At 43.1% G+C, this 25029-nt stretch overlaps 1 protein-coding gene across 3 annotated transcripts in view; it reads right to left on the reverse strand.

The window, feature by feature from the left end:
• svep1 (sushi, von Willebrand factor type A, EGF and pentraxin domain containing 1) overlaps positions 1–25029 on the reverse strand; it is a 154049-nt gene that overhangs the window by 87651 nt on the left and 41369 nt on the right. For 2 of the 3 annotated variants that reach the window (XM_042328266.1, XM_042328265.1), the window contains exon 3: positions 22725–22901. In XM_042328266.1, the coding sequence (XP_042184200.1) occupies positions 22725–22901 (177 nt within the window). Of the gene's footprint in view, positions 1–2224; positions 2382–22724; positions 22902–25029 lie in introns of those variants that run through there. The other variant, XM_042328267.1, reaches the window with a different exon arrangement.

The raw sequence follows: 25029 nt of genomic DNA on the forward strand, positions 1-25029 counted from the left end.
ATCACGGAGGTGGATAATACTTCTATTAACTTGGCAATTATGCGTTGTGTTAAAAGCACCTGAGACTGATCAGGAAGCTAGGGGTCAGGACGCTAGGGGTCAAGAATTTAGGGGTCAGGAAGCTGTCTGGCTGTAGAGCTACCGAGCTTGTTTTCAAACATTCCTCCATCGACTAAATCAGGGCTGCCCAATTCCCGTCCTGGAGGGCTGAAACACTTCTGGTTTTTTTCTACCTAGTAGTCAATTGCACTCACCTGGTGTCCCACATCTTAATCAGTCCCTGGTTAGAAAGAGAGAATGAAAACCAGAAGTGTTTTGGCCCTCCAAGACCGGAATTTGGCAGCCCTGCACTATATGATCCTCACAGAAGAAGATGGCCGTCTCAATGCATCCCTCGTGTTATAGACCAATTGTGTTATAGAGACCAGTTGTGTTATAGACCAATTGTGTTATAGAGACCAGTTGTGTTATAGAAACCAGTTGTGTTATAGAAACCAGTTGTGTTATAGAGACCAGTTGTGTTATAGAGACCAGTTGTGTTATATAGACCAGTTGTGTTATATAGACCAGTTGTGTTATAGAGACCAGTTGTGTTATAGAGACCAGTTGTGTTATATAGACCAGTTGTGTTATAGAGACCAGTTGTGTTATAGAGACCAGTTGTGTTATAGAGACAAGTTGTGTTATAGAGACCAGTTGTGTTATAGAGACCAGTTGTGTTATAGAGACCAGTTGTGTTATAGAGACCAGTTGTGTTATAGTGACCAGTTAGCGAACAGTACGGAAGGTCAGAAAATCGCTATCTCCAACTCACTATAATGGATAGGCTATACTCAATCAGAACTGTTTGTCAAACCACAATGCATGAATTTTGACAAAATTTGAAGTTGGCAATATAAGAAGTACACAGTTGTGAAGGGAGCTATACCATCTAGCTCCAGGCCATGTATGGGTGAAGGACAGAAAACACTGTGGTAGCTTGTTGAGACCAGAACACACAGAGCAGTGTCCTAGAGGATACATGGTGTTGATCTGACTAATCAGTATTTAGATCTAATTTACTACCCAACGCTAAGCTGGAGGTGGTAATTTTCTGTGTTGTCTTAGTGCCAAGCTAAAGTCTGGAGAGGGGCCTCTAACTCTCTCTCTCTCTCTCTCTCTCTCTCTCTCTCTCTCTCATGCCCTAGTGCTTGACAGGGGCCAGGCATTGGATCCGGATGCTCCGTGCCAACACACACTCATTCCCCACCTAAACACACCAGGGTCGGCCAAGCAGCGTTAACCGCCGCTCGACCAGTAGCCTGGCACAGCCTGGAGTAGCCTCCTCCCTCTCACCCACATCAAATACACACCAGCTATGTGTAGACTGTACTGCATGTGGATATGTCTGTGTGTGTGTGTGTGTGTGTGTGTGTGTGTGTGTGTGTGTGTGTGTGTGTGTGTGTGTGTGTGTGTGTGTGTGTGTGTGTGTGTGTGTGTGTGTGTGTGTGTGTGTGTGTGTGTGTGTGGGTGTGTGTGTGTGTGTGTGTGTGGGTGTGTGTGGGGGTGTGTGTTTGATCTGATAACTTAAGTAGCCCATACATTCTCAATGATATCCACCTTCAGCGTCATAAGCAAGCAGCAGAACCTGAAGGGTAAATGTCTGAATGTATTTGAGGCCCCTGGATCCCCTTTTACAGCCTCCACTTATAGGAAACACAGTTATTTATGAACGAATAATATTTCACTTGTAGTGAAACAGTAGAAATACTGTTTTAAAGTTTAATTTTAATTCCTGGACTGGAAACTTGTTCGGCTGGTTTAGGTAGACACGGGTGTTAGTAACAGACCTAATCTCATATCCATAAAGTGTCTCAATGTGTGCTGAACTAGGATCTGTTTGGCTTTTCAGATTATAATGAATAGACAGAGGTGACCTGATCCTAGATCAGCACACCTACTCTGAGACACTTTCTGAATACAAACCTGGAAGTCAGTTTTCTCTACAGGGGGAGAGTTCTGAGGGGCCAGACCAGGCTCTCGTTAAAACACACACTGTGTACCAGGAGCGAGAGAGAAAGAAAGAAGGAGGGATGGAGAGAATGAGAGAAGGGAAAGAGAAAGGTAAACGAATACATCTTAAAACGCCAAAACGAAAGACGGTGTTGGAAAGAAAACGTTGTGAATTTCCTAAAGGTGTACCAGACGCACTGTGATAGATGAAATATGCTCAGAAATAACTGACCTGAGCCAAGAAGACCAACTGAGAGTTGATTTGAGACTGGAAAAGACTGATGGAACCCCTGAAAGTGAATTAAGAGCAAGCACATCTGCTTCAGCCCCCAATGAAGAGAGTGATTTCCATCTTTTAGTGACAAGTCCATTGACCCCTGACTCCTATGGATACCCTCCATTTGGTCAGGAAGTAGGCCGTCAAGGGTCCAGTCCAAATGATCTGTGAATTGGAGAGAGTGCGCCCAGGCCCAGGTTAAAATACCTCACAGAGCGGAGCACAACGGGCCTTCAACCCTACATGTGTGCTTTCAAACTCTTACTATGCATGGTTAGAATGGTAACAATATCTACAGAAAGAGGAAAGACAATATAGGTTTTACATCTAAATCCAATGAAAATGTGTGTGAGATATCAATCCTCTAAACATACAGGGGCATGGTGTAGGCCTAAGATGTCAGGAGGATGGCAGGAGGGCTGCAGGAGGATGGCAGGAGGATATCAGGAGGATGGCAGGAGGATGTCAGGAGGATGGCAGGAGGATATCAGAAGGATGGCAGGAGGATGGCAGGAGAATGTCAGGAGGGCTGCAGGAGGATATCAGAAGGATGGCAGGAGGATGGCAGGAGGATATCAGGAGGATATCAGGAGGATGGCAGGAGGGCTGCAGGAGGATGGCAGGACGATGGCAGGACGATGGCAGGAGGATGGCAGGACGATGGCAGGAGGATGGCAGGAGGGCGGCAGATAGCCTAGCAGTTAAAAGCGTTGGGCCAGCAACTGAAAGGTTGCTGCTTTGAATCCCCCCAAATCTGTTGATGTACCCTTGAGCAAGGCACTTAACCATAATTGCTCCTGTATGTCTGCTAAATGACAAAAATGTGAATGTAATGATTAACATGTGCATCACTTTCAACTAAACAACGTACAGTACCAGACAGATTCATCGCCATCATTTCTTGCTCATAAAATGATGAAGTAAGCCATTTAGTCTAGCTCGTGAACTAACCGTAAGAGCCAAAGAAGTCACTCAAGAAGCCAAAGAAGTCTAGAAATCTTCTCTGGAGACCATGGGGAGCCTGTAATCCATTTGTGGGATCTCAAACAGACAAACGGAAACCCTGAAAGTGAATCCCGAAGAATACCCAGCACATCTCCGCATCTCAGTCCCCAATAAGTGACAGATTTGCTGAGTCTAACAAATTCCCCCCTTAGCGAAAAGGCCACCAGCGTTTTCCTATAGTCTGTGTCTCTATCTTCCCATGTGGGGAGCAACTGGGGAATGTACAAGTCATTGCTATTCTGTTGGATGTCTGAAAATAACCTTAGTTATCTTTAAGTCTTGATCAAATGTACAATATAAACATATGTTTAACTTAATATCTACTGTTGCACAGGCGTAAACCCTGTGGTCTTTCTTTAAAAAATGGGGGTTTTGTGTTTCCAGATATAATGCATTCGGGAAAGTATTCAGACCCCTTCCCCTTTCTCCACATTGTGTTACACTATAGCCTTGTTCTAAAATTGATTCAATTATTGTTTCCCCTCATCAATCTACACACAATGCCCCATAACAACAAAGTGAAAACAGGTTTTTACATATTTTTTTCTCATATGTATATAAAAAAAAAAACTGAAATACCTTATTTGCCTGTAACACAAGACTAACAATTGAGACAGAACAAGTCAAACATAAATCTGAACGCTCCAACTCTGGACCGCAGCCACACCACTTGTGGCAAGACCAAGGGCTCTTGTTGTGATTCCGTTGGATTGGTTTTAAATCCCTGTGTTTTTAACAAAGATTTTTAAAAAACATTCACATGCAAGGACACTTTCAATTCTTAACATGACTTCACGTTTAAGACCTCAATCTGCCACTGCAAATGTGCAGCCAACCAGAGGGGAAACAGTCAAGTGTACATTCACAAAGAACAAGTCACTGTACAGATGTAGGATCTTAATTTGATCACTCTTTTGATGCTGAGAATTTTTCTGCACGGCAGGAAACACAAACTTGTAGTGTATTCAAGGTTTAAAAAGGCTTAAAAGAAGATTGTATTTTCACTTGAGAACTTGATACTTGATTTGCCCTAACATTTTCTGTTTCTGCAGGATTTGTTTTCCTGCTGTAGCAAACTGTCTTAAATTAACAACATATTGTACACACCTCAATGTGACATATTGTCTCTAGATCGGCAGAATAGTTCATACCAAATGGAAAGTCAACTGATATAGTGGACAAGTTAAGTTTGAGTATACAGCACTACTTCCTAGTGTCGTGTCTTTGGCTATGCCGGATTAAGTGATATGACATGCTATTCTATGAAATAATTTATCCGTAATTAATATTACCTGATTGAGCTAATCATGTAGAGAGTCGGGCACCACAAAATAATATTTATAAAGCTACTATCTTCCGAATAAACTCTTAAAGACCTAGTAGAATTTAAAATCAATAGCAGTCAATATTAATCGTCATCTTAATTCAGTCTCATCTGAAAGTTGTAAATTCTTGGTTATCTGCACGAACCCTGGCTAACAATTTGAATCAGCAATACAAAATTGGGTTTAATTATTTATTTACTAAATACCTAACTAATCACACAGAATTACACATACACATAATTAAATCATAACTTGATTACAAATTATGTCATAAAGGAAAACGTCCCTAGAGGGCGGAACAGATATGACAGCTGGTTACACAAAAGAAAAGGGCTGGGTTTGAGTGAAAGAGCAGGAAGACTGAGGAACAAAGGGAAGAAGCTGTGCTATCGTAAATACAGTATCTTATGCATTCTAAATTACCGCCCATTTGGAAAAGGAAAATGCAATAAATATTTACTCGGAGCTCCGCTTCGGTAGGTTGGTGGTAGATGGAAGGCCCTGTTGCCCAACCGAGTCCTTTGAAGAATCTCTCTGGTGGTCAATTGGATACGTTGTAGTAATGTCGTTGTGTGGTAGACGGGATACTCTGTCTGTTCCTTTCTAACCTGCGTTTGCAGCTGCGGTTGCTAACTCAACGGCTAGGAGGTATCACTTCTGTAGTGAATAAGAGTTCAAAGTTCATACCATTCGCAACCAAAGCTCACGCAGATGTTGGCTTCGTTCTGTAGTTATTATCTGAACCATTCTGACATCGGACCATCGTCCTCACGTCCTCGCAACAGGAGGTTATATTGTCGTAAAGGGCTTATATAGGAAGGGAGAGGAGGGCGTGTTTGAAAAGTTGTATAGCCCATGTTCCTTCACAGGGGCGGACTACTGATTGAGCAGAGCCCTATCTTATGAAAACCCAAATCTCACATTTTAGAAGCTAAAATCACATTTCATCCCATCACGAATAATTTCATATTCAAACATTTAAATTGAACAACAATTCCATGTGAATCCGATAACTCTGATGTGTAGACTTTCCACTGTAGAGTTTATGTCATCTTATCATTGATGAGAATGTCTCAGATGACAACCAAACTGACATCATATTGAAACTATGGGGGCGCTATTTCATTATTGGTTAAAAAAAACGTGCCCGTTTTAAGCGCAATATTTTGTCACGGAAAGATGCTCGACTATGCATATAATTGACAGCTTTGGAAAGAAAACACTCTGACGTTTCCAAATCTGCAAAGATATTGTCTGTGAGTGCCCCAGAACTGATGCTACAGGCGAAACCAAGATGAAACTTCAAACCGGAAGTGAGCAAAAATTTTGAGGCGCTGTTTTCCATTGTCTCCTTATATGGCTGTGAATGCGCCAGGAACGAGCCTACACTTTCTGCCGTCTCCCCAAGGTCTCTGCAGCATTGTGACGTATTTGTAGGCATATCATTGGAAGATTGGCCATAAGAGACTACATTTACCAGGTGTCCGCCCGGTGTCCTTTGTTGAAATTGGTGCGTAATCTTCAGCTGCAAGCATTTTTCCATGGGATTCAGAGGAGAAAGCAGACTTCCACGAACGATATATCATCGAAGAGATATGTGAAAAACACCTTGAGGATTGATTCTAAACGACGTTTGGCATGTTTCAGTCGATATTATGGAGTTAATTTGGAAAAAAGTTTGGCGTTTTGATGACTGAATTTTCGGGGTTTTTTGGTAGCCAAACGTGATGTACAAAACGGAGCGATTTCTCCTACACAAAGAATCTTTTTGGAAAAACTGAACATTTGCTATCTAACTGAGAGTCTCCTCATTGAAAACATCCGAAGTTATTCAAAGGTAAATTATTTTATTTGAATGCTTTTCTTGTTTTTGTGAAAATGTTGCCCACTCAATGCTACGCTAAATGCTACGCTAGCTATCAATAGTGATACACAAATGCTTGTTTTGCTATGGTTGAAAAGCATATTTTGAAAATCTGAGATGACAGTGTTGCTAACAAAAGGCTAAGCTTGAGAGCTAGCATATTTATTTAATTTCATTTGCGATTTTCATGAATAGTTAACGTTGCGTTATGGTAATAAGCTTGAGGCTGTATTCACGATCCCGGATCCGGGATGGCTAGTATCAAGAGGTTTTAAGTACCACCGTATATCTTCAATTGGTCGGATTACCAGAATATAGTTCATTTCCCCCCCACCTTCTGATGTTCCCAGAATCTCTATGTTAACCAAGGGTTTTGCAAATGTAACCTCAGTAGGGTAGAGAGAGGAAAAAGGGGGGAAGAGGTATTTATGACTGTCATAAACCTACCTCCCAGGCCAACCTCATGACACTAGGATCATACAGTAGGTCATAGGTCAATGCAGTGATCCTAGTGAAGACACAAAAGGACCACACCTACACACACACAGACACTTCAAGCCCCCATCACTGGCCCCTCAGTTATTTTCTCAGTCATCAACAGTGACACCTGTGACCTTTCGTTACAGGTTGCATTGACAACAGCACACACGCCCACCACTCCAAAATCAAACAAAGGCCTTGTGAAATTCCGAAGCTGTAGCTAAAGATAATGACTCTAGCATGACATCATTTTTATATTGAATAGCTCCCTATGTGTTTATGCTAGAGACTCACTGTTTCTGCATTGGCTGCAGCTCAATCTTCTCTTTCCGCCGATATAAAGTTTGCACCTATTCCTGGAGCTTGTTGAAAGTGGTGTTTTCTACACATGAGAGGATCCGGACAAGAAAATTGTCACAAAATCGTCTGTAAAACCCTAGCATCTGCCAAGTCCCCAACAACCGGATGTCCTGGTTTTCAGGGGAAATGGAAAGAGAGCCTGTGATGCAACTTCCTCTTTTGAACATTAACAAGGTGACACTCCATTTGAACTACTCCTCCACATTTACTGGATTGGTTGAACAGTGCAGAAGAGAACCTCCACCCAACATTTTTTTCTTCTCGTCAAGACCAGTATGTAGAGGATCTAGTTTCAGGTGTTTCTTTTACGCCTGCTACGTTAGGTAAGTAAAACCTGAACAGTTTAAGCTAGCGTCTCTCACAAACACAACAGTGTCATATGTTTTGCTCTACAACATCCACAAGCAGTCGTCTGAACTTTCAGACACCCAAGTCCTAATTTCGAAAATGTGTTCTCACAAAACCGACTGTCCAGACCGAACCGCTTGAGGTACAAACTAATAAGTCACCAACATCGACAGGTAAACACTCACTCACTTGTTTTGCTCTATGACCTACACAAGCGCAGGGGAAGGTAACCCTGTAAGAATGGCACAAAAGTTAATAAGGTGTAAAAAGTGCCATAAACAAAGTGATTAAATATGCAAAAAAAAACCTTGCAAATCCCAAGATATAGGAAAAACACTTCAAAACCTTATTCCTCTTGAAAAAAATGTGTTTTGTTTTGCAATTTATGAATGTGTTATTCAATGCGTTTCTATGGGCTATAACAGTAAAGGCCAAATTCAATATTTTACCCCCCCCCCAAAATATCTACAAAAGTATATGGACACCCCTTCAAATTAGTGGATTTGGTTATTTCAGCCACACTCGTTGCTGAAAGGTGTATAAAATCAAGCACACAGCAATGCAATCTCCATAGACAAACATTATCAATAAAATTGCCTTACTGAAGAGCTAGTGACTTTCAACATGGTACCGTCATAGGATGTCACCTTTCCAACAAGTCAGTTCGTCAAATTTCTGCCCTGCTAGAGCTGCCCCAGTCAACTGTAAGATCTGTTATTGTGAATTGGAAATGTCTAGGAGCAACAACGACTGGTAGGCCACACAAGCTCACAGAATGGGACCTCTGAGTGTTGAAGCGGGTAGCATGTAAAAATTGTCTGTCCTCAGTAGCAACACTCACAACCGAGTTCCAAACTGCCTCTGGAAGCAACGTCAGCACAAGAACTGTTAGTCGGGAGCTTCATGAAATGGGTTTCCATGGCCGAGCAGCCGCACACAAGCCTAAGATCACCAGGCGCAATGCAAGGTGTCGGCTGGAGTGGTGTAAAGCTCGCCGCCATTGGACTCTGGAGCAGTAGAAACGCTTTCTCTGGAGTGATGAATCACACTTCACCATCTGGTAGTCCGATGGACGAATCTGGGTTTGGCAAATGCCAGGAGAACACTACCTGCACAAATGCATAGTGTCCACTGTAAAGTTTGGTGGAGGAGGAATACTTCTCTGGGGCTGTTTTTCATGGTTCGGGATAGGCCCCTTAGTTTCATGGTTCGTGCTAGGCCCCTTTCCTATTTCAGCATGACAATGCCCCTATGCACAAAGCGAGGTCCATACATAAATAGTTTGTAGAGATCAGTGTGAAAGAACTTGACTGGCCTGCGCAGAGCCCTGACCTCAACCCCATCAAACACCTTTGGGATGAATTGGAACACCTACTGCGAGCCAGACCTCACTAATGCTCTTGTGTCTGAATGTAAGGAAGCAGGTCCCCGCTGCAATGTTCCAACATCTAGTAGAAAGCCTTTCCAGAATAATGGAGGCTGTTATAACAGCAAAGGGGAGACCAACTCCATATTATTGCCCATGATTTTGGAATGAGATGTTCGACGAGCAGGTGTCCACATACTTTTGGTCATAAATGTATATGTATATTTTTATACCTACAGGAGTCCTAAAGTTCAAAATCAAATAGCTAAAAGATCCAAGATATGACTATCTTGAAAAAAATCCATATGTTAGCATTGTAGACATTGCGAAACCAAGGGCTTAGATTTAGAGCCATAGAGAACTACTGGTATGTCTTAGGAGGAGGGAGGATACCTCTGCCCATCTGGCCAGGAACAGAGCATCTAGGAGGGGAGACTCATGGAAAAAACCCTCTTTCAGATCTCTCTCTGGACCCTTCTGACTGGATAGGAACTGTCGTCCAACATCTGTCTTTCAGTCCCTGTTTAGCTGTTTAGCTGCTTACTGCATTTCATTCCCATAGCAATCTGAGTTTACCCAAATTGTTACTTACCTCTGCTGGATTTTCAAGGCCAGCCTGAACTATCCTGTCTTGCACATTACGGGCGTGTTCCAAATAGCACCCTATTGCCTATACAGAATACAAATATAGAGCCTCTGATTAAAAGTAGTGCACTCTATAGGGAATAGGGTGCCATTTGAGAGACAGCCGATGTTTCCTGTTTCCAAGACACCAAGTTAGTCCAATGTGAGAGCAAAGCAAAGCAAGGCAACCACAAAACAAAAGCCAAAAACACAGGTTGTTCCAAGATAATGAGTTACACAATGGGTCAGTTTGACTTTAAAGGACAATCTGTGCTGAGAAATATGAGAATAAAATGATGACGAAATCAACAGAAAGGATTACACTCAAAACTGCCCTTACTGTAGCCCCTGTTCATATTCATTATAAACCTCATTAGTATGTTGGCTAAGAATGTTTTTATACTTCTTAGTTACGTGATCTGAAGGATGACTTGGGGGAATTAGAAAGCACACACACACACAAACACACACACACACACACACATTTTAAATACTTTATTTGAATCCACTAATCAAATTGACACAAAAAGGATCCTAACATTTCAATGGTCCCTCTGTGCAGGGCACTGAAGGATACAGAAAGCACCTACTTCTCCAAACAGCTAAACTGCCCACGACAGCTGAAACAGAGCAGTAACTAGCCAATTGCTTTGCCCTAGTTTTTGTCAGGCCCGCAATCTGGAGGCCACGCACTGCAAGCCTGTGTATGTGGCCGAGTATCAGCACCACCAGCTGGTACCACCACCCGAGGCTGTCCCAGTGCTACGAGGGGCTGGTATTTAAGCAGCTTCTCGGCAAAGGCCTGCTCCATGTGTCGTCAAATGAGCAGCCCCCTTCCAAAACGAGCCCCTCCCTTTGCCAACAACAACAATATCTGGTGCATTTGACACACAGGAAAACACATCATCAACATCGAACCAGCTTCCCCTTACTCAAGAATGTTTATGCACGTCTGCTGTTTCACCTCGCTGGCTATCAGGTCAACACACACACACCCACCCACACACACACACGCCCACCCACACCCACCCACACACACACACACACACACACACACACACACACACACACACACACACACACACACACACACACACACACACACACACACACACACACACACACACACACACACACACACACACACACAACCTAAACAACAGGAGGTGTTAACTGACTAGAGAACATGGACACTAAAAGGACACTATACATCGGCCAATCCCTCTGGTACAACACATTACATATGCAACACACAAAACACACACACACACACACACACACACACACACATATACACACACACACACACACACACACACACACACACACACACAGTAACATGCATACACACAGTAGCACATGCAAGGATTAATGCGCACACACACACTCACACGCTTCCTTCCTTGTGGAACATTCCTGTTTTAAGAGTAGGGGTGTAGACAGGCCGGGGTGTCAAGAATGGCCAGGGGGTTCATGGCGGGGGGTTGGCTCTGAGTTCAGGCAGAGGAGCTGTGTTCACTCATATGGGCCCTGGATTTGACTGATAGGGGACCCAGAAAAGACATGATGGGGGAAGAGAGTGAGAGAGAGAGAGAGAGAGAGAGAGAGAGAGAGAGAGAGAGAGAGAGAGAGAGAGATAAAGAGGGAATGATACTGTAGATAAAAAGAAGGATAGACCAACAGAGAGAGAAAGAGGGAGAGATTACACACAGAGTGTATGAGATTGAGAGAGAGAGAGCGATAGAGAGTGAGAAAGAGAGAAACAAAAAAAAACAAGAGAAAGAGATGAAAGGAGATGAGAGTGAGAGACAGAGGGAGAGAGGTCCTTGTTCCAGAGTGCAGATGCTAACTTCCTGAATCCTCCCCCCATGATGACCCCTGCCCCTGGGCCTCAGATGAAGTGTGTGACCCTCTTCACCACCTCTCCCTGGAGAATCTAACACTGGACAGACCACAGAACACCCTGACACCCTGACACTAACACAACACCTACTGAGAAATGGGGTCTGGACGCAGGGAGAGGAGAGAGAGAGAGTACACAAAACGAGAGAAATAGGGGTCAGGGTGAAAGGAGAAGGAAGAATAGGGTGAGAGAGTGAGAGAGAGTGTGCGAGAGAGAGAGAGAGAGAGAGAGTCAGGTTGAGACTGATCTACTACCAGGTCATGTGTCTTCTCAGTCATGTTGACACTGGTCCACTACCATTGCTTTAATGTATTGTTGTTCTCATTAATAATGTTGTTGTAGTTGTTGTTAATGGTAATCCCATGTCCACTACTACTATTATTATTGCTCTTGGTCTCACCATTTATTTATATATAGATAGTTTATATATAAATATATATTTTATTTTTATTTTTTCAATATGTATACTTTGACAATGTAAGTAATAATGAACTTGCCATGTCAATAAAGTCAATTGAATTGAATTGAATTGAGAGAGAGAGAGAAAAAAGAGAGAGAGAAAGAGAGGAGCGAGAGAATCAGAGAAAGGGAGTCAGAGAGAGAGAAAGAGGGATAGAGCCCGAGAGGCCCACGGACAAAAAGAGGGCAAATAAAAATTAGGTGAATTAAAAGTCAAACAGGGCATTACACTGCCACATGTCAGGCTTGAGTCTGCAGTGAGCAGAAGTTTGTGTGTGTGCATGTGTGTGACTGTGTGTGTCTAGCATGTTTATAGACGTTGTGTGTGTAGCATGTTTATAGATGGTGTATGTAGCATGTTTATAGACATTGTGTGTGTAGCATGTTTATAGACGTTGTGTGTGTAGCATGTTTATAGATGGTGTATGTAGCATGTTTATAGACATTGTGTGTGTAGCATGTTTATAGATGTTGTGTGTAGCATGTTTATAGATGTGTATGTAGCATGTTTATAGACATTGTGTGTAGCATGTTTATAGATGTTGTGTGTAGCATGTTTATAGATGGTGTATGTAGCATGTTTATAGACATTGTGTGTGTAGCATGTTTATAGATGCTGTGTGTGTAGCATGTTTATAGATGTTGTGTAGCATGTTTATAGACGTTGTGTATGTGTAGCATATTAATAGACATTGTGTGTGTAGCATGTTTATAGACGTTGTGTGTGTAGCATGTTAATAGACATTGTGTGTAGCATGTTTATAGATGTTGTGTGTGTAGCATGTTAATAGACATTGTGTGTGTAGCATGTTTATAGACGTTGTGTGTGTAGCATGTTAATAGACATTGTGTGTAGCATGTTTATAGATGTTGTGTGTGTAGCATGTTAATAGACATTGTGTGTGTAGCATGTTAATAGACATTGTGTGTAGCATGTTTATAGACGTTGTGTGTGTAGCATGTTAATAGACATTGTGTGTGTAGCATGTTTATAGATGTTGTGTGTGTGTAGCATGCTAATAGACGTTGTGTGTGGAGCATGTTATTAGACATTGTATGTGTGTTTAGCATGTTTATAGACATCATGTTTGTGTAGCATGTCTGGTGCTGTCTTCGCCTCCTTGATGCGTGACCTGCCATTGTACCTGGGCCCCCAGGAAGAGGAATTAGAGCACATTCAACAGGGGGGTTCTAGTGTGTGTAATGGCTCCTTTTACCACCCTGTAAACGCACTCCTCTTTTTATGGTTGAGGGTGGTGGGATGGGGTGGAAGAGAAGGGAAGAGAAGGGAAGACAAGGAGGAATGAGGGATAGATGGGGGACTGTTAATGATGCAGTGAGGCTTTGGCAGTTTCACGGCTGCAATTTTACGACAACAGCTATGTTTGTTTTACAGGCTTTTCACAATGTCCCTGTACTACATCACAGTCCCCCTCTCTCAAAGGCATCAATTAAACCTTCTACGTCTATATATCTTTTATAGAGGTGCATGCTGGTGGTCCTGATGGTGATAGGTGATATTCAGTGGACAGGGCTGTGAATCAGATGTACTACTCATTCGATTCTAACAAGGATCCCATATTCCATATCTCTATTCTAACACTGACATTCGGTCTCTCTCTCCACAGATCTCATTCAGATAACTCAGCCAATGCGCTCTGTGCATCCGTCCATCTGTCTCTCTGATAGCGCCAGGCCAGTCTGGTCCTGTTTCAGTCCGTCTGTCCATTGACTGAGCACTGGCAACCTCTACTACAACAGAGCCACGGCACTGGAGCAAGGGCTTTATTCCAAATGGCACCCTATTCCCTAGTGCACTACGTTTGATTAGAGCACTATGGGCCCAGCGTCACGGATTACCCCATTACGCACACACTAGTAATTGTATATATGTGCCCTCTGTTCACGATTGTCTTGGTCGGTTATTGTTCCCATGTCCGTTGGTCTGTGAGTACCTGTGCGTCTGTGAGTACCTGTGCGTTGTTATTTTGGCTTTCGTGCTGCGTTTATTATGATCTTGTTATTACGGGTCTCGTCCCGTGTATTTATTAGGTTTTACCTCACTCTTTTGTTTGGGTTACATCCCTATGTTTTTGTATAAGTGTTTGTTTTGGGCTTCGTCCCCGTGCCTTTTCATGGCATGTTGTATATTTTGGGTGGAATATTAAACCCCCCTATTACGAATTCCTGCGCCTGTCTCCAATCATTTATACAATGTGACACCCAGGCCGAAAGTAGCGCAATATTGGGATACAGCCGAGGATTCTCCTCAACGATCAACAACAACGGAGAATCCACAAATCTAAACCTTAAAACCTCCAGCCTATCAATTTTATAAATTAGGAGACCCCCTCTTGACCGTACGACCTCTTCATATCCTCAGAGATTCTCAGGCATTCGCTGAGATGGTCACCACTGCCAAAAAAGTGTTTTGGGCCGACATTTGTTGAGCAACTCCTCAGCTTTAATTTTGGACTAAAAGTCTGTGTTTTTTTTCTGTGGGCACATTGCCCTTCGTTGTTGGGAAGGGGGGGACCTCGTATTTAGGAAGAAATTATTCATGGATACGCTCACATAACCTTAGCAGACACACACAAACACACACATGCATACACACACACAGTGCCATCAGAAAGTATTCACACTTTCTGAAATTAGTTCTGAAATTTGAAATCTGAAATTTGAAATTTGAAATCTGAAATTTCTGAAAGTATTCCACATGTTGTTGTGTTACAGACTGAATTTAAAATGGATTAAATGTCCCTGGCCAACACACAAGACCCCATAATGTCAAAGTATAAGTACGTTTTTAGAATATTTTACAAGTGAATTAAAAATGAAATGTCTTGAGTCAATACATATTCAACTCCTTTGTTCTGGCAAGTCTAAATAAGTTTCATGGACTCACTCAGTGTGCAATAACAGTGTTTAACATGATTTTTGAATGACTACCTCATCTCTGTACCCCACACATACAATTATCTGTAAGGTCCCTCAGTCGAGCAGTGAATTTCAAACAAAGACGCAACCAATGCCTCGTGAAGAAGGTAGCCTATTGGTAGATGGGTAAATAAAATTAAAAACAGACAGTCACTATCCCTTTGAGGATGGTGAAGTTATTCATTACACTTTGAATGGTGCATCAAAACAGGGAGTCACTACAAAGATACAGGCATCCTTCCTAACTCGTTTGCTGGAAAGGAAAGAAACAGCTCAGGGATTTCCCCATGAGACCAATGGTGACATTAAATCAGTTACAGAGTTTAATAACTGTAATAGGAAAAAACTGAGGATAGATCAACAACATTGTAATTACTCTACAATACTAATCTAAATGACAAAATGCAAAGAAGGACCTAAGTGACAGAGTGCAAAGAAGGAAGCCTGTACAGAAAAAAAATATTCCTAAACAGGCATCCTGTTTGCATTAAGACACTAATGTAAAACTGCAAAAAATGTGTCAAAGATGTTTGGGGGCAAATCCAACACAGTACCTCACTTCATATTTCATATCATATTTCCAATATGGTGGTGGCTGCATCATGTTATGGGTATGCTTGTCATTGACAAGGACTAGAGTTTTTTTTAGGATACAAATAAATGGAATAGAGCTAAGCGCAGGCAAAATCCTAGAGAAAAACCTGGTTCAGTCTGGTTTCTAACAGACACTGGGAGACAAATGTACCTTTTGGCAGAACACCAACCTAAAATACAAGGCCAAATATACACTGGAGTTGCTTACCAAGATGACATTGAATGTTCCTGAGTGGCCTAGTTACAGTTTTGACTTAAATTGGCTTGAAAATCTATGTAAATCTATGATCAATAACCTACGTGACAGAGCTTGAAGAATTTTTAAAAGAATTATGTGCAAACATTGTACAATCCAGGTGTGCAAAGCTCTTAGAGACTTACCCAGAAAGGCTCACAGCTGTAATCGCTGCCAAAGGTGATTCTAACATGTACCGACTGGGTCATTTTCAGTATATTTGCAAACATTTCTAAAAACATGTTTTCATTTTGTCATTATGGGGTATTGTGCGTCGATGTGTGAGAGAGTTTTCTTGGGTGGGGGGGTATTCAGGCTGTAACACAACAACATGTGGAATAAGTCAAGGCGTATGAATACTTTCTGAATGCACTGTGTACATACATACACTGCTGGAAAAGTGTGTGTGTGTATATATGCTGCATGTTGTCTGACAATGTAAACACGTGTATTGTATTGCTTCCTAAGGCATGGTCTGTATCATGTTGCACCAGGTTGTTAGTGTTTGTGTATGAATGGGTCGTACTAGGACATATATGTGACTATATACTTAAAGGAAAAAAAGTCAAATATCTTGAAAACTTCACCAAAACCTCTTGGGACTGTATTAACAGTGCAGTAAAAAAAAAATAATATTCCAAATGTAGTTTATGAGTGGATTTTTCATGGAGGTCAAAACCTGGGTTCAGATAAGCTATGAAAGACAAATGTATTAGTCAAGAAGGAAATATTTGGTTTAGGTTGGCTCAAATTAATGCAAAGCAGGTCATTTACAAGTCAATGCTATTGATGTTTGCCAGAACCTGTCTTTTTACGGTGGAAAGGTTTAGCATTTCCGTCACTGTATGTCTGGCTCAGGACTCGTCTACAGATGTACGAACTTATTTTCCTGCCAAGCAAATTTGCTGTAGCAGGAAAATAATCCTGCAGCAACAACAAATGTGAATTATTATGTGGATTTTAATGAATGGACATTTTTGTAGGGGATGATACCTTTTTCGTAAGGGCAAATCAAGTCTGACATTTCAAAGTGGAAATGACAAACTTTAGAAGCCTTTTAAAAACTAAAATACACTACACGATTGCATTTCCTGCTGTGCATTAATCCTCAGCAACAAAAGAGTGATCAAATTAAGATCCTACATCTGTACATCAGTGAACTGAAGCTCACTCTCTCCCAGTGATTCTCACTCTACAGATCGCAGCTCTGTCTCCGATCTTTTGTCTTTCTAAGCAACTAACTCGCTGACTTTCTCTGAGACTGGAGTACATCAGTTGAAGTTGAGGCGATTCTCTCTCTATGGTTCAAGGCACCTGTCTGTCTCTGGAACCTTTCCTCTTTCACCCTGAGATACTGAACACTGTCGCTGTTGTTTGTCTGTTTGAGCTGGCTGATACACGACTCAGTGCGAGGGTGTGAGGAGAGAAGAGCTGGAGAGTCTCTGATAATTCATGGAGTGTTAGGGGTTCTCATCCTCTGGTTTCATACCAAATGCTTTTCCCGATCGCATTTACAGTCTATTACTAGTACTACACACAGGAGACCTAACACGGGGTTAGAGGATAGGAGAGGAGGATGAGGAGGAGGAAGAGGAGGAGTAAAACAAAGAAGGATTGCAACATTCATCCTCTTCTCTGCAATTCCCTGTCCTCTTCAGTATATCCAAGACTCATTTTCTTTTTCTCCTTTTTGTGGTTTTTATTTCGACCATCGGATTTATGTTCACCTAGAGGCTTCCTCCTCGAGAGCAAATATTTACAGTGTGAGCTTAGAGGAAATAAATGGCCCCCCCATGGAGAGAGACGGAGTCCTGGCTTCACTCCAGGTGGCACACGTCACACACACACACACAAACAGAAAGACACACACCATCATGGACATCAAAGGGTCTATAGTTATTTAGGGAACACGGAAAAGCTCATCACAGACCTATGACTCTTAAATTCTACCTCTTTACATCTCTCTCTCTCTCCCTCTCTCCTTCCCATTGTCCATTTTCCCTATTTCACATTTTCTCTCTACCCTCCCTATCTTTTTCCACTTCCATATACAGTGCCGTCAGAAAGTATTCAGACCCCTTGAATTGTTCCACATGTTATTACGTTAGTCTCATTATAACATTGATTTAAAGTCTTTTTTTAGCAAACTACATACAATATCCCATAATGACAAAGCGAAAGCAGGTTTTTAGAAATTTTTGCACATTTAATGAAAATAAAAACAGAATACATTATTTACATAAATATTCAACTTGATTGGAGTCCACCTGTGTTAAATTCAATTGATTGGACATGACTTGGAAAGGCACACACCTGTCTGTATATGGTCCCACTGTTGACAGTGCACGTCAACACAAATAAAAAAGCTGTGAGGTCGAAGGAATTGTGTCGAGGCACAGATCTGGGGAAGGGTGGCAAAACATTTCTGCAACATTGAAGGTCCGCAAGAACACAGTGGACCATCATTCTTAAATGGCTAAAGTTTGGAACCACCCAGACTCTTCCTAGAGCTGACCGCCTGGCCAACCTGAGCAATCTGGGGAGAAGGGCCTTGGTCAGGGAGTTGATCAAGAGCCTGATGGTCACTCTTACAGAGCTCTAGACTTCCTCTTTGGAGACGGGAGAACCTACCAAAAGGAGAACCATCCCTTTTTTTAGCGGCAGGGACTGGGAGACTAGTCAGGATCGAGGGAAAGATGAACGGCGCAGAGTACAGAGAGATCCTTGATGGAAACCTGCTCCAGAGCGCTCAGGACCTCAGACTGGGGTGAAAGCTCACCTTCCAACAGGACAACGACCCTAAGCACACAGCCAAGACAACAGGTGTTGCTTCGAGACAAGTCTCTGAATGTCCTTGAGTGGCCCAGCCAGAGCCTGGACCTGATGGAACATCTCTGAGTGACCTGAAAATAGCTGTGCAGCAACGGTCCCCATCCAACCTGACAGAACTTGATAGGATCTGCAGGAGAAACTCCCCAAATACAGGTGTATCAAGCTTGTAGCGTCATACCCAAGAAGTCTCGATGCTGTAATCGCTGCCAAAGGTGCTTCAACAAAGTACTGAGTAAAAAGGGTCTGAATACCCTCCTGATATTTAAGTTTTTTATTTTCAATAGATTTGCATACATTTCTAAAAACCTGTTTTAGCTTTGTCATTAAGGGAAAAAAACGTTTAACAAATGTTATAAAAAGTCTGTAACGTAACAAAATGTGAAAAAAACCAAGGGGTCTGAATACTTTCCGAAGGCACTGTATCTCTCTCTCTCTCTCTCTCTCTCTCTCTCTCTCTCTCTCTCTCTCTCTCGTTTTCTCTCTCTCTCCTCCCCCCTCCATCCTCCCTGTCCTCCCAGGCTGTGATAGTCCTGCCAGGGTGAGAGGAAGAGAGAAAGAAAATGAGATGTTACCCTCTGACTGCATCTATCACATTCTCTCCATTCTCTGGCTTCAGGCTAGATGTGACAACTGTTATTGGTATGGACTAGGAGTACACTATGTCATGTTTTCACTTTCAGTCATGTGACTTAGTAGCCTGGTCCCAAATATGTTTGTGCTGTCTTGCCAACTGCTAGGGTGATTGTCATGACAGCACAAACAGATCTGGGAGCAGGCTAGATTAGTAATTTACGGGTGGCCAAGGAGAATGGGGACTCTATTGACGCAAAGTAACATGTTGTTTAAAGAGGCTTCTTCTATCTTCTGTCTATCTCATCACATTCCAGACATGTTTTATTTTCCTGGTCCCCACAAGAATAGTAAAACATGTCCACACACACACACGCCCAAGGTCAGCTCCTCCCTGTCCAAACTAAAATATTCCTCAGTCCTGTACTTCAAGCTAGCGAAGAACCCGACATTCACCTCCATCCACAGTAGCAGGCCTCTAAACAGTTCCTTCCCATCTCTAGTAGTTCAGAGTCTGAAGTGAAGACAACACTAACCCTGCTAACAGCAGCACAGACGTTACCCATAACTACCACAACACCTTTCACTAGGTCAAGCCTGGTGGTGTTTCAGAAGCACAACGTCAATATGAAATCCTGAGGAAGAGATCTGCCTAACGATGGACGGTATATGGGGCAGAAATGCATGATGTAGGTGAATGTTGTTTTTATCTTTCCAAAAAAATAAAAATACAAAGGTTTGTATAACACCTTTATATACACTGCTCAAAAAAATAAAGGGAACACTAAAATAACACATCCTAGATCTGAATGAATGAAATATTCTTATTAAATACCTTTTTCTTTACATAGTTGAATGTGCTGGCAACAAAATCACACAAACATTATCAATGGAAATCAAATGTATCAACCCATGGAGGTCTGGATTTGGAGTCACACTTAAAGTGAAAAACCACACTACAGGCTGATCCAACTTTGATGTAATGTCCTTAAAACAAGTCAAAATGAGGCTCAGTAGTGTGTGTGGCCTCCACGTGCCTGTATGACCTCCCTACAACGCCTGGGCATGCTCCTGACAGTCTATGGTGCAACGTGGCGTTGGTGGATGGAGCGAGACATGATGTCCCAGATGTGCTCAATTGGATTCAGGTCTGGGGAACGGGCGGGCCAGTCCATAGCATCAATGCCTTCCTCTTGCAGGAACTGCTGACACAGTCCAGCCACATGAGGTCTAGCATTGTCTTGCATTAGGAGGAACCCAGGGCCAACCGCACCAGCATATGGTCTCACAAGGGGTCTGAGGATCTCATCTCGGGACCTAATGGCAGTCAGGCTACCTCTGGCGAGCACATAGAGGCCTGTGCAGCCCCCCAAAGAAATGCCACCCCACACCATGACTGACCCACCGCCAAACCGGTCATGCTGGAGGATGTTGCAGGCAGCAGAACGTTCTCCACGACGTCTCCAGACTGTCACATGTGCTCAGTGTGAACCTGCTTTCATCTGTGAAGAGCACAGGGCGCCAGTGGCGAATTTCCTAATCTTGGTGTTCTCTGGCAAATGCCAAATGTCCTGCACGGTGTTGGGCTGTAAGCACAACCCCCACCTGTGGACGTCGGGCCCTCATACCACCCTCATGGAGTCTGTTTCTGACTGTTTGAGCAGACACATGCACATTTGTGGCCTGCTGCAGGTCATTTTGCAGGGCTCTGGCATTGCTACTCCTGCTCCTCCTTGCACAAAGGTGGAGGTAGAGGTCCTGCGGCTGGGTTGTTGCCCTCCTACGGCCTCCTCCATGTCTCCTGATGTACTGGCCTGTCTCCTGGTAGCGCCTCCATGCTCTGGACACTACGCTGACAGACACAGCAAACCTTCTTGCCACAGCTCGCATTGATATGCCATCCTGGATGAGCTGCACTACACCTGAGCCACTTGTGTGGGTTGTAGACTCCGTCTCATGCTACCACTACAGTGAAAGCGCCACCAGCATTCAAAAGTGACCAAAACATCAGCCAGGAAGCATAGGAACTGAGAAGTGGTTTGTGGTTATCACCTGCAGAACCACTCCTTTATTGGGCGTGTCTTGCTAATTGACTATAATTTCCACCTGTTGTCTATTCCATTTGCACAACAGCATGTTTAAGTGTTCCCTTTATTGTTTTGAGCAGTATATATAGAACATATACGTTCTGCCTTGGATATGTTGAGGGTGGTGAGATTGTTGAGGGTGGTGAGATTGTTGAGGGTGGTGAGATTGTTGAGGGTGGTGAGCGACACACAGGAAGCAGTAACCTGCGGTTTAGCCTAGCGTCACACCACAGGAGGTTTGGAGACAGCTTAATTGGGGAGGATGGGCTCAAGGTGATGACTGGAGCGGAATAAGGGGAATGGTATCAAATACATCAAACACATGGCTTCCAAGTGTTTGACGCCATTTCATTTGCTCCGTTCCAGACATTATGAGCTGTTCCCTCAGCAGCCTCCTGTGTGTCACACAGCGTCTTCCTTCCTCAGAGTCTGTCTGTCTGTCTGCTTAAACACACACACACTCTGTCTGCTCTCTGGCTCTCTGCAATTAATTAAACAGGAGTTAATAAGCAGACTGTCTTTTGTCTCCACAACATCTGATTGTAATTTGGGAGTCGTTCCCGTTGATGACCCTGATGCCCTCAGCACATTTCAGAGCCAGTATTTTAAAAATGTTGGCAGCAACAGCACAACAGGGGGAGCGAGAGAGAGCGAGAGTGAGGGAAAGAGAGAGAGAGAGAAAGAGAGAGAGAGAGAGAGGGAGAGAGAGAGAGAGAGAGCTAGGTCATCTGAGACCTAATGCACACAAACACACATCACTGTCTGTCACAGACCCTCACCAAGCCTCTCTACACACTGATAGGTCTAGGATCGACACACACACACACACACACACACACACACACACACACACACACACACACACACACACACACACACACACACACACACACACACACACACACTCTCACCCACGGCTCCAAGGTCAGCTCCTACACCTTGGGGAAATGTGTTGATCATGATCTCAGCACTGACTGGCTATACAGACTCCTTAGTGAATCAATGACACTTGGTAATGTGTCCTTAACTCACAGTGAGCTTACAGGGCACTGGGCACTGTATAGAATACATTTGATTGAATATGATTGACAGGCATCATGGGGCTAAGTGGTCTGTTTTCAGAGGTGAACTAGTCAGATAGCCAAGGCTGAAACCCTCTGTAATCACACTTCACCATCCATCACCACATTCAGTCACTCTCCAAAGACCCCAGGGATGTCCTGATTGACAACGGGTTCTTGAAACCACTGTGCACAGAACTGGTGCATACACCAAGGTGAAACCATTAGACACATTGTAGAGGGTCCACACTCCAAAAAGTAATTTTTAAAGTAATTCTAGGCTTACATATTTATTCACGAGGCAACAAGAATGGAGTCAACATGGCTGTCCTTACCATAGATATAAAACTGCTCTATGTCTATGGTCCATACTGGGCACGTTCCCCTACATCTGTGACCTACCTGTGCACTCTTGCTGCAGCCCCTTGCCGTAGTGGCCCTTCTCACAGATACAGTCGTACTGGCCCGTGTGGGTGCCACACTTGCAGCTGGCCATGATGTCACAGCAGTCCGAACCTGCCTCGCACAGAGACGAGCAGCGGGATAGGTCCTCCTGGATGTAACTTCCTGTTGGCAGGTCTGAGGAGATACAAGGGTCGACACAGGGGTCAAAGGTCACCCGAGGATATTTGTAAATATTTTCATCATTTCATAAACTTCTTGCTTGGCCATAGAAAAGGAGAGAGGAGAGATGGAAAGAATGGAGAGGTGGAGAAGAGAGGGAATGAGTGGAGGGTCAACTCACTAAAAGAGTAGCGAGGGGTGGTGAGAAAGGAGAGGTGGAGAAGAGAGGGAGTGAGTGGAGGGTCAACTCACTAAAAGAGGAGCGAGGGGTGATGAGAAAGGAGAGGGAAAGCGAGAGGTGAGAGAGAGCGAAGGCAGAGGAGAGGAGATAGCGAGGAGAGAGAGTGATTTTGTGATATAAGCAAACCAATGAATCAAACCAAAGGCCACTGGAAGAGGTCAATATACTGGTGGGAAAAAACATTCCTGAGTAATTTTACTGATAACTGTAGTTTACTCCAATCCTGATAACAGAGTAGATTACCGTAAATTGGCCCACTACTGTATAAACACATCTGTGTTGATGAATCCGGTGGAAATGTCACGTACGTTAAGCTAGGGCTAGACATGCTTATCTGCCTCATACATAAATAATGACAATGGGAGCAGGATTGGCTGAGTGATTGCTTGTTCTTTCTGAGAAGCGGGAACCAATCAAAGAGCATTGTGGGCCAGATGTTTTTCACACATGGCTGAGGATGGTGTTTGGTCCAGGGGTTGGCAGAGGTAGAGAAAGCAGACTTGGGTTCAAATAGCATTTGTACACTTGTAAAAATGTTAGCTACACTTGATTGAGCTTGCCTGGTGCAATGGACTCAATGGCTGGAGTGGGAGCTATGGCTGAAACTGGGGCTATGGGGCTGAGGGGCTGATGCTTGAGTTGGGGTTGGCAGCGGCGAGGAGTAGACTTGGAGAGGGAGAGTCAGTAAAACAGAGACAAACGGCAGGCTTGATAACATGAACTGGCTGCCATGGCTCACACTGGATCCGTCGCAAATTACACCCTAGTCCCTATATAGTCCTATGGGCCCTGTTCAAAAGTAGTTTACTATAAAGGGAATAGGGTGCCATTTGGGATGAACCGTCTGACAACCTTATCACTCTGTCTAACAGGACAGATTTACCACCGTCTAGGTTCTAATATAGGCTGTGTCCCAATGGTACTCTATTCCCTTTATAGTGCACTACTTTTGACCAGGGCCCATAGGGATATATACGGAATAGGGTGCCACTTGGGACGCTGAATAGATGGCTTCGGTGCTGCATGTTGTTGTTTTATGGACCGATGCAATTGAGGTCTGAAAAATGATGACTCCAGTACCAAAGTATTTCACCTCCTTTTTGAGTCTCTGATGTTATGTGTTGGCTAGATGTACAGAGCAAACTGTCTGCAGGACTTGGATGGAATTTTACCAAACTTCAATTTTTTATATATATACAGTGCATTCGGAAAGTATTCAGACCCCTTGACTTTTTCCACATTTTGTTAAGTTACAGCCTTATTCTAAAATGGATTAAAGAAAAACAAAACCCCATTATGACAAAGCAAAAAGATGTTTTTAGGGATTTTTCCAAATGTATTAAAAGTAAAAAACAGAAATACCTTATTTACATAAGTATTCAGACCCTTTGCTATGAGACTCGAAATGTATTTATTTATGTATTTTATTTCACATTTATTTAACCAGGGAGGCCAGTTGAAAACACGTTCTCATTTACAACTGCGACCTGGCCAAGATAAAGCAAATCAGTGCGACACAAACAACAACACAGAGTTACACATGGAATAAACAAACATACAGTCAATAACACAATAGAGAAAAATGTGTGCAAATGAGGTAAGATAAGGGAGGTAAGGCAATAAATAGGCCATAGTGGCGAAATAATTACAATTTAGCTATTAAACACTGTAGTGATAGATGTGCAGAAGATGAATGTGCAAGTAGAGATACCAGGGTGCAAAGGAGCAAAAAAATAAATAACAATATGGGGATGAGGTATTTACAGATGGGCTATGTACAGGTGCAGTGATCTGTGAGCTGCTCTGACAGCTGGTGCTTAAAGTTAGTGAGGGAGATATGAGTCTCCAGCCAAACGAGGAATTGGCTTTGGGGGTGACCAGTGAAATATACCTTCTGGAGCG

The sequence above is a fragment of the Oncorhynchus tshawytscha genome, linkage group LG10 (genome assembly GCF_018296145.1).
Source record: "Oncorhynchus tshawytscha isolate Ot180627B linkage group LG10, Otsh_v2.0, whole genome shotgun sequence".
NCBI classification, from domain to species: domain Eukaryota; kingdom Metazoa; phylum Chordata; class Actinopteri; order Salmoniformes; family Salmonidae; genus Oncorhynchus; species Oncorhynchus tshawytscha.